This window comes from Talpa occidentalis, unplaced genomic scaffold, assembly GCF_014898055.3.
Source record: "Talpa occidentalis isolate TD23 unplaced genomic scaffold, MPIMG_talOcc4v2.1 talOcc4.5, whole genome shotgun sequence".
Taxonomy (NCBI): Eukaryota; Metazoa; Chordata; class Mammalia; order Eulipotyphla; family Talpidae; genus Talpa; species Talpa occidentalis.
The window spans coordinates 84,551,475-84,564,689 of NW_023604861.1; the positions used below are offsets into that span (position 1 = coordinate 84,551,475).

General features: G+C 48.1%; 1 protein-coding gene and 1 pseudogene across 1 annotated transcript; one reads left to right on the forward strand and one right to left on the reverse strand.

The window, feature by feature from the left end:
• Window positions 1–656: 656 nt before the first annotated feature.
• Window positions 657–2,497, reverse strand: EGR4 (early growth response 4). The gene is given in 3 exon segments (XM_054701665.1): window positions 657–1,927; window positions 1,930–1,971; window positions 2,362–2,497. Coding segments are annotated over 3 exon segments (1,449 nt in total).
• A 7,778-nt stretch (window positions 2,498–10,275) lies between these two features.
• On the forward strand, window positions 10,276–11,200 carry LOC119259859 (ER membrane protein complex subunit 2-like; annotated as a pseudogene).
• The last annotated feature ends 2,015 nt before the right edge of the window (window positions 11,201–13,215 follow it).

Sequence of the window (13,215 nt, forward strand, 5' to 3'; positions counted from 1 at the left end):
CCATGAGCCTGGATATCTCTTCTCTTCTGGCACAAATTCTCCTAGGGGAGTGGGGGCAGGGGGAGGGCTCAGGAGCTCCGATGGTAGATTCAATAAGCTTTTAGCACAACCATTTTAATTGCAAAAATAAACAGTTTTGTCAACTGCTTGAAAGTAGCGTCTGCTTTACAAAAAAAAAAAAAAATTAACAACAACTAAAAGGAAATAACCCCAAAGCAAAACGTTACATCCAATGGCTGCTGGAAACGACATTGCTGTACAAAGTCCCGCACGAGACCGGCTCGGCACTACCCCAGCCTGTCTCTGGGGAATCGAGGGGAAGGCGTGGGGCATGCGCCAATTACAAAAGACTGTCTGGAGTCCCAAGGAGTCTCTGGAAGTACCTACTCCGTGAGTAACCAAAGAGGACTTCCCCCAAAGCTTGGCCGAGGTGGGGCGACAGCGCCCGGACGGCGGGAGCTGTCCGCGGAGCTGGTGCTGAACGGGGCGTGTGCTGCGGGCTCTTCAAGGAAACTGGAAGCAGGACCAGAGGTCTGCCCCGGGCGCGCCGGAAGCATGACCACAGGTTGGAAGAGGAGCAGAGAGAAGAGCGGGCCAAGTCTTCTCTTGCGAGCCGGGCGGCGGCGCCGGCCTCGATCTACAAACCCACCACTCTCTCACAGGGCGGCGAAAGAAAGGCCCAACGAGTAAAAGCCCAGGCCCTTGAGCCGCTCCTCGGCGCGCGCCTTCTGCTTGAGGTGCACCTTGCTATGCCGTTTCTTCTCATCACTGCGCGCAAAGCGGCGGCCACACACGTCGCAGGCAAAGGGTTTTTCGCCCGTATGGGTGCGTACGTGTGTGGTAAGGTGGTCGCTGCGGCTAAAGTTGCGGAGGCAGATGCGGCACTGGAAGGGCTTGTGACCCGTGTGGATGCGCAGGTGGCGGTTGAGCTCGTCGGAGCGCGCAAAGCTGCGCACACAGCTCTCCACCGGGCAGGCGAAGGCCTTGGCATGAGGCCGCGGGCAAAAGCAGCGCGCGCTGCACTTGCCACCCCGGCGCCCCTTGCGCCGAGCTTTGGCCGGAGGGAATGGAGTTGGTGGCGGCGGCCCCGGAGGCTCGGGCACACCACTGGTCCCTGGGATGTCCGCTACCAGAGGTTTTGGGAAGTCCGCCGCCGCGCCGTGGAGGCCCAGCGGAGAAAGCGGAGGCTGCGTACCCGGCAGAAACTCTCCACTGTCGCCGCTACTCCCTCCCTCCCCACTAGGAGGGGTCAGGAGCCCAGGGAGGCTTTCGGTCCCCTCCCCTAGGTCACCCGGGGCCAGCAGGAAAGCGTCGTAGGACCCCGTCGGGTAGAGTCTGTTAGCCGGGCCCGCCGGCAGCTCTGCCGGGCAACTGATAGACAGTAGGTCTTCAACCTTGGCCCCCAAAGGAGGGAAACGGGTCTCCGGGGCGGCCTGGTAGCTTCCCTGTGCCCCACAGCTCCCTGGGGCCCCGGTCGAAAGCAGCTCCCAGGGAGCATAGGGACCTTTGAAAGAGGAGGCAGCGTCCAGCGCTGGGGAGACTGGAGGAGCACGGAGGCCAGGCTTGACGTCGGGCGGGGAGAGCTGAGGCTCATACAGGCACTGCGACGGAGCGCCCTCTGAGGGTGAGGCCTCCCAGAACGCCTCTGGGAAAGCGGCTGCGCCCAGATCCGGGGAGTAAAGATCCGGCGGTCCCGGCAGCAAGGTATCGGAAGCTGCGGGAAAAGAGGCGTCCAGCGGAGACCGGGATGCTGACGCTTCAGGGCCAGGGAAAGGTGCCAGGCCTAGGATGCCCGACATGAGGTTGAAGAGTGCCTCCGGGTCGTGCGGGTGTTCGGGTACTGCCTGGATGAAGAAGCTACCGCTGTAGCTGAGGCCGGGAGGGGGCGTGGGCGCAGGCCCCTCCAGGAAGCAGGAGTCGACTAAGTCCCCCCGGCGCCGCAGCTGCTCAAAGCCCAGCTCAAGAAGTCGCCTGCTAAGGGGGGAGCAGGAATCAGCTGCGGGCACAATAAAGGGCACGCCTCGGAGTTCCACCCCCTACCCAGGAAGCCCTTGGTGCTCACTGACACAAAATGTCTTTTGCACATCCTGACCCAGCCGCAGCCGGCAAATGCCCCGAGACGCACACATGAGCATGCACACGAAAAACACACGTGCAGGCAAAGGATGTCTCGATACACGCAAAGGTTTCTGCGCAGGCGGCGGCCCTGTGGGGGTGGGTAAGGGGTGCGCACTACAGGACCCCGGAGCCTCCTACCGCCCCTACCCCCACAGTTCCTGCATTCCAGTCCTCGCCGGTTCTCCGGCATCCAGTGCCCCCGCGCTGCGCCGCCGTCTGAGCACCCCTGACCGCGCTCCTTACCTCCGGGATAGCCGCCGGCCGCGGGAGCGTCCCTGGCGGGCAGCCGAGGCAGTTCTGCGCTGGGTTCGGCGCAACAGCCCTCGGTGGACTTGACCAGAAGCGCGTCGGGGTTGGAAAACTCGCTAAGGTGGAGCATGGCGCGGCCGCGGCTGCGGGGCGCCGGGGGCCTCGCCCGCTAGGCTTGGGAGCGCGCGGGTGATGGGCAAGCCAGCAGTCGAGGCGCCCAGCGCCGCACACACCCAGGTGCCCGGGCTCCTGGCTCCCGGCGCTCACCTCTGGGAAAAAGGTCTGGGGCCAGGGTTCTCTTTTTTCGCCGGGACTAGTCTCGGGCAACCGCACCTCGCCTCTTCAAAGCGCAGCCGGGCTCCCCCAACCCGCGGCCCCCCCACTTATATAGCAGCGGCGGCGCTGGCTCAGGGCTTCCGACTCCCCGGGCCACTGCCATTTCGGGAGGCCCCGGCCCTGCCGCCATGACGTAAATGCCCAAACATGGACACAGGATGTGTGCCGGGGACTCCCGAAAAGGAAAGCTCGGGTTGTGACGTCGTCGCAGCCGCCGCCGCTGCTGCCACCGGGCCCGCGCCACTGCGTGCGCGCGCTCTCCGAGCGTGGAGCCCCTTGCGCGCTGGGGCCGCGGGTGCGCCGGGCTTGAGCGCTACGCCGCGTGGACCTGCGTCCAGTGCGTGCGCTTCTCACCTGGAGGCGAAGCCCGGGGGACTGCGAGGGAAGGTGCGCTTGACTTTGGGGTTGCACAGTTTGTGGTTGGAATCTGCTCTCTGCCATTTACTGTGTCCTTTAGTCTCCTTGAACACCAGTTTCCTCACCTGTGAAATGGAGATATAGCTCTCTACTTAGTAAATTTGCTATGCAGAATAATTGGATTAGAGCCTATGAAGTTCTAGGCTCACGGGTACTCAGTAAACCATAATTTGCCGTTATTAATTTGCTCTTCGCTGTGTTCTTTTTTCGTTTTCTTAAGTTTTTTTTGTTGTTGTTGTTTGTTCTAAGAAAAAGAACTATTATTTAAATTAAAAAGGATCGTACTACTTGCAAATGGTGAGAAAGAAAAGTCAGAACAAAACGGTATATTCTAAATTGTAAAGCTTCTCTTTTCTTCATCACCTAGCTCCTGAGATAACCACATTTAAGTTTCTTGTGTAGCCTTTCAAAAATATATATGTATATGCAAGCATAGCATTGTTCTGCAGTATGGTTTTGTTTTTTTTCCCCCTCATTTAAAGTAGCTGGTAGATTGCTTCTTGAAAGGACATAAAGAGCTTAACTTGGTCATTCTTTTCTAAGGCTGTAGGGTATTCCACTCTAAGGTAGGGCAATTTGTCCCCTATCCATGAACATGTAGGAAGTTTCCAACCTTCTGCTTTCACCAAGGTTTTTGTAGCCAATGTCCTTGACCATATAACTGTGAATATATCTGTGGGATCAATTCCATTGAGTGTAATTCTGAGTCAAAAGGTATGTGCAATTTTAATAGACACTGGGCAATTTGTCCTTCAGAGATGTGATACCAGTTTCCCTTACCCACAGGTATGAGATGTTTCTCTAGCTTCCCTCCCCTTTGTATAAACTACTTTTACACACGGGATTCCCCCACCACCACCCTGAAATACACAGATAATTGGCAGGAAATATTTTTCAAAAGTACCTGGAATAATTGGGCTTTTTCTTGAAAACTGAAAGAAACCAATAAACCATTCCCTAGCCTTAAGGAGGCTGTGAGTCTTTGCTGCATCAGGCTAAAGTTGACTTTAGCAAAGAAACCGGCTTCTTTCCTGATTTCATCTTTTCTTCTGCTATGATTTTCCCTCCTTTCTCATACTCTTGAAAAAAAAATTGATGTGTCTATAGATCAATTGCTTTCTGCAACCAAATGTGGGGATTAAATAAATAGATGAAATAGCATATTTTTCTTTACAAAAACATCAGTTCCTGGGACTTTGGGTGCTGGGAGGTAGGAAGGGCAGGACTGGGACTTCCTTTTCTCTATTTTTCTGGAGATAGAAGTAAAGCCATTCAAGAGTGATGGGCTACAGTATCACTGGCAGTATATCTCTCAGCCTCTTGCACCCACCTTTCCAAGACAGAGCAACAAGAATACCCACACCCGACCAAATTCTCAGGTCTTTCACCTTAAGTATATTATCCAAATATTTATTCATTCAGTTTCTCAATGTTCACTATTCTTTAAATGCCTAATAAGACTATAAGGTAGATTTTGGTATTTATTTTACTAGGACCCATCTCCATTCTAGCTGCCTGCTCCCTCACCCCCCAACAGCTCCACAAACATGTTCACATAATATGTCATCACATAATCACCTGCAAAACATATGCTGACACACTTGCATCTATCTTCTCTTGATGTCTGGAAATTATACAAAGGTCTTTTGCATACAGAGTGCTACATGTGTAACCTGTCCTAACAAATGCCACAGATGAGTTCTGTGTAAGCAGCACACCTGTTTGTGCATGTAGGAAGCACAGAAACCTAGCACATGTCTATAAGGATTAGACACAGAGCACTAATTCCCTTATACTCTATTTCAGACTGAGGATTTGATTCTAATCCAAATGCATTGCCAACACCAGGTGATCCTACCCCAGACATACAGGGACACACATGTCTCAGATCCACTGTGGCATCTTGCTGCCTGGGAGGGAAGGGGAGTGGTGGGGTTTGGCTAGGCCTGTGTCCAGGGCTCCCCAGGTTGCCCCGTCAGGACAGATTGGCCAGCCCCAGGTTCCCCATCCCTTCTGCTGTTCTGCCCTCTGCCACAGCATTCCTCCTCCTTCTTAGTCATGGATAATTCCTCTACTCCTTTGGCAAGTTCCCAGGTCATTGCTGCGCTCTGCCAATGGTCATTGGCTAAGTCTGTGTTAAAACACCCAAACTTCCTCTTTTTAGAGGACAGGCCTGGAGGCAAACCTGGAGATGGGAGTGAGTGGGAGGGGAGAAAGGGAACACAGTCAGTTGTGCTCTGGATATGGGCTGACCCACACCCAACTCTTCAGGACACACCTTCAGTGGTCCTGCAGGTGTGTCCTGCAGAGTTTTAATAACTCTCCAACTTTTAATAACTTACAAAGATATTTAGAATAAAGGCTTTGAGAATAAAAGTAAAAAAGAGGCACTTGATCACTTTATTTCACACTTCAATATAAAAACACAAATTTACACAAGGGAAATCACTACATCAAGCACTTTACAAAGATTTTAATCATCACAAAAGGGCTATGGATTAAGAAATTGACCCATTTCATGGATGAATAAACAGACTCAAGAAGGTTAAATGACTTGCCTAAGGCCACATATCTTTCTACTAAGTGTTGGCACGGAGAGTTTGCACCAGAAAAAATTTAGGAAAAGACAATCATTTTGACAACAGGATTCACTATAGGATGGCTTCAGATAAAACATCTCTCTCTAACTTTTCAAATAGGCAAATGTGCAAATTTGATCTGGCAGATGTCTATCCCTGCAAGAATTTCCTGGAGTGATTACCATGGATAGAAACACCGTGGGTTGAGTCAGATGTGTGCTGAGGAGGAGCACATAAAAGGTCTGTAGGAGCCGAGTGGAAGTTGCTCATGGTGGTAGTGTGTGTGTGTCTTTGCTGAGGGTGAGAGGAAATTTCTGATTTCCATGGAAAAGGGTAGGGGAAGAAGAATTTTCTAGACAAGCACTGAACAAATAAATACTGAATGAATTAATGAATGAACAAATTCATTCATCAAATGTTCATTGAACACAGTCTTGTTCCAGGCACTGCTCTGGCCCTTCAGATGCTGATGCTGATGCCACAGTGGATGAAACTGGAGGCTCTGGATTCAGGGAGGACTTCAGGGAGCAGGTATGGAGCCGTAAAGGCAACCTCCCTTCTCTCTCTTTTGGCAAGGACCCAACCCCTGTCATCTTTCTGGTAATGTTACTGCCTCCTCTCCCACCCCTCACCTTGATCTTGGCTCTAAATATCACTGTGTTCAAATAATAGTGTATATATTTTAAAAGACTACAAGAAGACAGCTGCTCTGAGCATTAATCATGAAGAGGCCAGCACTCCGTCTCCATGGCGACTCCTGACAGAGAGCTGAGGAGCAATTCCCCGTCCCACTTCCTGGGGCCATGGAGATGCAGGGACACAGCCTCTCTTCTCCTTTCCTTTCCTTTCTGCCTCACTTCTCCCCCCTCTCCCACATCTTTCTTCTCTCTCCCTCCCTGACTCTGTTTTTCTTTCTGAAAGATTTATTTAAAACTAGGCACAGAAGCAAGTCCAGTCATTAGACTGACAAGGAACAAGGCCAATGAGACTGCGGCAGAGATGAAGTTTGACCCCGGATGCAGCTTCATTATCACCTAATTGCCCTCCCCAAGAACGTGTAGTGCCCTTAGGCTTTGCTGATCACAAAGGAAGGAGACCTGACATCTATCCCTGAGGCTAAGGACCTACTGTCACGGTCTTTCTCTGTCCCCTTCCTCTTTCCTGCCTGTGGTAATGCCTTGGTTTGTGATTTGGGTCCTTACCATTTTTTAATGCCCACAAAAGTAACATAGGTTCATTGGGGGAAAAAAAAAGATGTTAAAATTTGTAGTGCAAAAACCAAAAATATCTTTCCCAAATCTGTACCCAAATGTATACATTTGCAGCTAGGCCTCCCTGGCAGCACAGTGGTTAAGTCTCAGTGCTATCAAGTTATGGCCAGCCACTGCGGCTTGTATTCTATGCCCAGCCAGCGAGCTAACCCACATGGCACAGCAAATCTCTCCTGTTTCACTCATTGCTCCCCTCAGCAGTGTATTTCAGTAGATCCACCTGTTTTGTTCCCCACTGTGTCGCTGGTGAATCCTCTCATCCCCCACACCTCTGGCCTACACCCCAGTTCTTTTATACATAAATAAATAAAATAAATTAAAAATAAATAGTTGCAGCTTGGTTCCTATAGACTTTTCCATGCATATTTACTCAATATTCTTCTATTCAGCTGTAGCATGGTCATCATCATTATTTACACCAGTGCTACCACACTATACATACTCTTGTAACTAACTTAACTTTGTACCTTTAATGCTTTCTCCCCATCACAGTACAGACTAATCTATAGTGTGGTTAACAACTGCTCCAGAGTATTCCATCATGTAGATGTGCATGATTTTTTTAACTTCATACTTTCTGGTTTTCACTGTTATATAGAATCTGTGCAATGCCTCTTAACTGTACCAGTTGCACTTATGTGGGTATTAAAAATACACTATAGGGCCTCCCCGGTAGCGCAGCGGTTGAGCGCGGGTTGCGAAGCTGCCAGCAGCCTCTGCAGCGCCGGTTCAATACCCAGCAGCCGGTGAGGGTCCCGCATGGCGTGCAGACCTCTCCTGCCACCCGCTGCTCCCCTCAGTAGTGTATTTCGTCAGTCTACCTGTTCTTTTCCCCGCTCTGGCTCTGGTGAATTCTCTCACCCTCCCGCGCTTCTGACTGTACCCAGTGCTTGTATAAATAAATAAATAAATCTTAAAAAAAAAAAAAAAACTATACTAGCATTTGTATACCACTTACACTGATGAGTACTATTACTTATCTTTATTTCACAGGTGGAGAAATTGAGGCAAGAATAGAGTAAGAAACTTGCCCAAGCTTGCTAGGTAAGTGATGATGCCAGGATTTGAATCTAAAGTACAATTGTGGACTAGATTCCAAAAAAATGAATTACTAGGTCAAAGGCACAGACACATAAATTGTAATATATACTGTCAAGTCTTCCTTTAAAAATATTGTTCTAATTTTGGGGCCAGATAGCAAGGTTGACAAAGTTGACAGTCAACTGGTAAGCAGAGAGAGGTATCTCAGTGATATTTAAAGGCGTGTTGCAGAAAGTATCCTTAAGGGCAAGAATCTTTTCACAAGGCCTTGGTATTTCCTTTGACATGATCTATGGGTCTAATGCTTCACCCAAAGATATCTGAGTGGAAGCCTTTCTCGTACTCCTCATGAGAGCACCGAATTGGGTACAGAATTGGGAAAGATATTTTTGCTTTTTGCTCTATAAATTTTAACACCAGAGTGGGCAAGGAGCTTAAGCTGATCTGGTTTGGCAGGGTGGGATATAGTACATAGGGGCTTCTGCACCCTACTTTGTGTCATGCTAGACGCAAAGGAGGAGGAGAACAAGGTGGCTGCAAGTCATTTAGGAAAAACTTCTTGGATCCTTCCAAGGCATTTTCTAAGGAGAAAGGAGATTATCTTTTTCTTCTCTTCCATTCAATATCAGGCAGAGCTGAGAGGTAAATGATGAGAGGAGAGGTGTGACTGGATGCATTCTAGGAGGCACAGGAATGGACAAAATGATTTTTTTTCCATGCTGCTACCTGCCCTGGGATTTAGAATCAGCCTCCCACCAATCCTTTGTACCTAAGCCTGGTTGTCCTTTTGTGGACAACTAGGGATTTGAATTTTGATATATGTTTTTATTTGATCACCTAATAGTGTTCAGAACACTGATTTTCAGTTCATGTGTTAAGAATGTGAAAAAGAGGCTGAGAGAGCAGACTTTGTGGTCTGTATCTCTAAAACAGACCTGGAATCAGAAACAAGTCTGGCAAACCTACCTGGCATCTTTCTTCTTCCTGGCCTCCACTCAAGCTCTTCTCACTGATGAGTTCTCTCTCTCTCTTTTCCCATATTACAATAGTTTTCCTTAAAAGGCTTTTTGGTCAATATGCTGGGATTTGACAACCTAGCTCCAAAATATCCAGTTTATCCACAGCTGGGTCTGTGACCCATACCCTCAGTCCTCTGTATGTCCCTGAATCTGTCCACCACCACTGATCTAAGCTTCTGGTTGCAAGTGAATAAGTTTAGACTCCCGCCTCCACCACCTCCCCCCCCCACACACAAAGGAGTTTATCAGCTCACAGGATTTAAAGGAGTATTAACCTACCAACATGCAATGAGGTGGCACATAGTTAGGTATCAGGAACTGGTGGAACAAAGGGTTAAGAGTTCTCCAATGCTCAGGACTCTTTCTCTCTTTTCTCACTGAAGACTAAAAACCTGACTCTGTGTTCTCCATGTCAGCCTGCTGTGATAAATGGATTCTTGTTCCCAGTTCCAGGTAAGAAATCTCAGGAAAGACCTCTGCTGTCCTCTCAGGACAGTTACCTAGCTGGTGGACAGGGTGACATACAGCTGATAAAAGCATTAGAAAGTTGATCTTGAGTTTTGAGAACCATTCCCAGAAAAGAGAAAACTACTGGGAACCGGGAAGCCACCCAAGAGGCCTCTGACTCCTGCCCTAGGCAAGAGCTGGGCAGAATGGGCTCTGGCATGTTCTCCAGCATGGATTCTGGATAGTTCCCTCTGCTTAACAGTGTCCCTGGAGCAAGTCGCCTCCTCCATCTGTCTGCCAGCTCCAAGGAACACTGCCCAAAATAAAAATTCTTAATTAGCAATTCCTGCAATCTAGAGCAAAACAATGTATTTGTTTCCTAGAATAATTTGGAGCCCTATTCAGCTTGGCAACCAGTGGGCCCCCTACATTCATACAATGTGCCATGTGAAGACTCCAGCGGGAACCTTTACTTGGTTAGGGCTTAACAGGGAGGACCCCGGAGACCCCCTGCCCAGGCAGCAGCAAGCAGGGGTCCAGAACAGAACTGGCTTTATCAATGATTTAACAACAGGTTTCTGTTATAAGGTAGGTTGGGAATGAAAGAAAATTCAACAGAACTTCTAAGCACCAGTTCCTATAAAAGCCATACTAGGGACACAATGTTAGCAGACAGAATGAGGGGCACCCCAGGACCCTCAAACCTGCACGCTCTAAATGGGTTCTGCCATGCACAGCATAAAGACAAAGCATACTCTAGCACATAAAGCCTTCAATAGAAAAGAACTTAAGACCCCGCTGCCTTTAGGTTTGAGAAGATGGTGAAGGTCTCAGAGCTTTACGATGTCACTTGGGAAGAAATGCGAGATAAAATAAGAAAATGGAGAAAAGAAAACTCGCGAAATAGTGAGCAAATTGTGGAAGTTGGAGAGGAATTAATTAATGAATATGCTTCTAAGCTTGGAGATGACACTTGGATCATATATGAACAAGTTATGATTGCCGCCCTCGACTATGGTCGGGATGACTTGGCATTGTTTTGTCTTCAGGAGTTGAGAAGACAGTTCCCTGGCAGTCACAGAGTCAAGCGACTAACTGGCATGAGATTTGAAGCCATGGAAAGATATGATGATGCTATACAGCTATGTGATCGAATTTTCAAGAAGATCCTACAAACACTGCTGCAAGAAAGCGTAAGATTGCCATTCGAAAAGCCCAGGGGAAAAATGTGGAGGCCATCCGGGAACTGAATGAGTATCTGGAACAATTTGTTGGAGACCAAGAAGCCTGGCATGAACTTGCAGAACTTTACATCAATGAACATGACTCTGCTAAAGCAGCCTTTTGTTTAGAGGAGCTTATGATGACAAATCCACACAACCACTTATACTGTCAGCAATATGCTGAAGTTAAATATACCCAAGGTGGACTTGAAAACCTCGAACTTTCAAGAAAGTATTTTGCACAGGCATTGAAATTGAACAACAGAAATATGAGAGCTTTGTTTGGGCTTTACATGGCAGCAAGTCATATTGCTTCTGATCAGAAAGCAAGAGCAAAACCGAAAAAGGACAACATGAAATATGCTAGTTGGGCAGCTAGTCAAATAAACAGAGCTTATCAGTTTGCAGGTCGGAGTAAGAAGGAATCTAAGTACTCTCTTAAGGCAGTTGAAGACATGTTGGAAACACTGCAGATCACCCAGTCTTAAGGTTTCATAAACTCTTTCACGTACATTTCTGAGCTGTGAGCTTGAACTTAATTGGCCTTTGACTTATTTACTAAATGTCCAGCTATTTCTATACTAATTTTCTGTTAAGAAGGCAGTTGTAATAAATGTGTTTATATAAACCTAAAATGCTTTTTACCAATAAGCAGTAAAGTGGGGAAAATCTGTGGAAGAAAATTTTAAGAAGCCTCTTACTGTTTGTATGTAATTCTCTTCACATCACACATATATAACTGCTTTTAAACCATAGTCTGGGGCCTCCCCGGTGGCGCAGCGGTTGAGCGCTGGATTGTGAAGCTGCCCGCGGCCTCTGCGGCGCCGGTTCGATCCCTGGCTGCTCCCCGGCCAGGCCACCGGAGGAGGGTCCCACATGGCGCGCAGACCTCTCCTGCCGCCCGCTGCTTCCCTCAGCAGTGTACTTCGGTCCTTCTGCCTGCTCTGCTCCCCGCTCTGGCTCTGGTGAATTCTCTCACCCTCCTGTACTTTTTTTTTTTTTTTTAATAGAGGCATGTTTTTTTTATTTATTTTATTTGTTTGTTTGTTTTGTTTATACAAGCACTGGGCACAGTCAGAAGAGCGGGAGGGTGAGAGAATTCACCAGAGCCAGAGTGGGGAGCAGAGCAGGCAGAAGGACCGAAGTACACTGCTGAGGGAAGCAGCGGGCGGCAGGAGAGGTCTTCGGGCCATGTGGGACCTTCCTCTGGTGGCCGGGGAGCAGCCGGGGATCTAATCGGCGCCTCAGAGGCCGCGGGCAGCTTTGCAACCCAGCGCTCAACCGCGGCGCCACGGGGGAGGCCCACCCTCCTGCGCTTCTGACTGTACCCAGTGCATGTATAAACAAAACAAACAAACAAATAAATAAATAAATAAAAACATGCCTCTATAAATTGTTAAAAAAAATAAAAATAAAAATAAACCACAGTCTGATGTAGAATTAACCTTGTTAAATAAACCATGATGATTTATTAAACTTGCAAAAAAAAAAAGAAAAGAACTTAAATGCAATTAGTGTGCAGTAGAGAATTAGTATGCAATAGTGTGCAATAGAGACAAGAGAAAGAATATAGTTAAAATATTTCCAATTAAACACCCAGTTACCCATCCCCTTGTAGGTAAATGCCCAGCGAAGCAACATTGGCCCAAAGCAGGGCCTTCAAGGCCTGAAAACTTGCCACAAGTCTAAGGTACCTTCTGGTGGGAAAACATAGGAAATGGGTAGAAGGGTCAGGCAAGTCTGGAAGGAAAAGGGGAAAAAAAAAATCAAGATAGAGTCTGTCATTATCAGCCTTCCCAGGGATCTCTTACCCACATCTTTGTCTCTTTCGAGTGTCTCCTTCCATGTCCCTGCAGTTCCTGCTATAAGTCCAAGGCCCAGAAGCAAGTAAGGCTTCTTCACATGTCTCTGGTCCACGTGCTTTCCCAGGTCTTCTCCTTCCTCCTTTCTTTTTTTCCTTCTTTCCCAAATCTTTCTATCTATTTTTTTCACAGTTTCTAGAAATATTTTTATTAGTTATTTTCTTAGAGTGTAGTTGATTTTTGTACGGTAATTGACTTCTCCCTTCAGGTGTAGCTCCCTTAATTCTCCCACCACCAAAATACGTGTGATCCATCACCACAGCCCATGTGCTCGACCCTCTTTTGTTTTCACCCCTCTCCCTTCCTTGCTGACCTTAGATCTGAAGACTTCTCCCCAGTCTTCTTTAGCTTCTCCTCCTTGCTCAGCTCCACCTTGTGGGTGGGGTAGGGAACCTGGACTCTCCCCTTTCTATGGATTTTACACTTGTAAAAGACTACTGGGAACACAGAGCATGAGGCCACGGATCTCCAGCCTGGGAGTCAGGGGAACTGATTTTATTTATTTATTTTTTTATTTTTTTTATAGAGGCATATTTATTTATTTGTTTGTTTGTTTTGTTTATACATGCACTGGGTACAGTCAGAAGCGCCGGAGGGTGAGAGAATTCACCAGAGCCAGAGCGAGGAGCAGAGCAGGCAGAAGGACCGAAGTA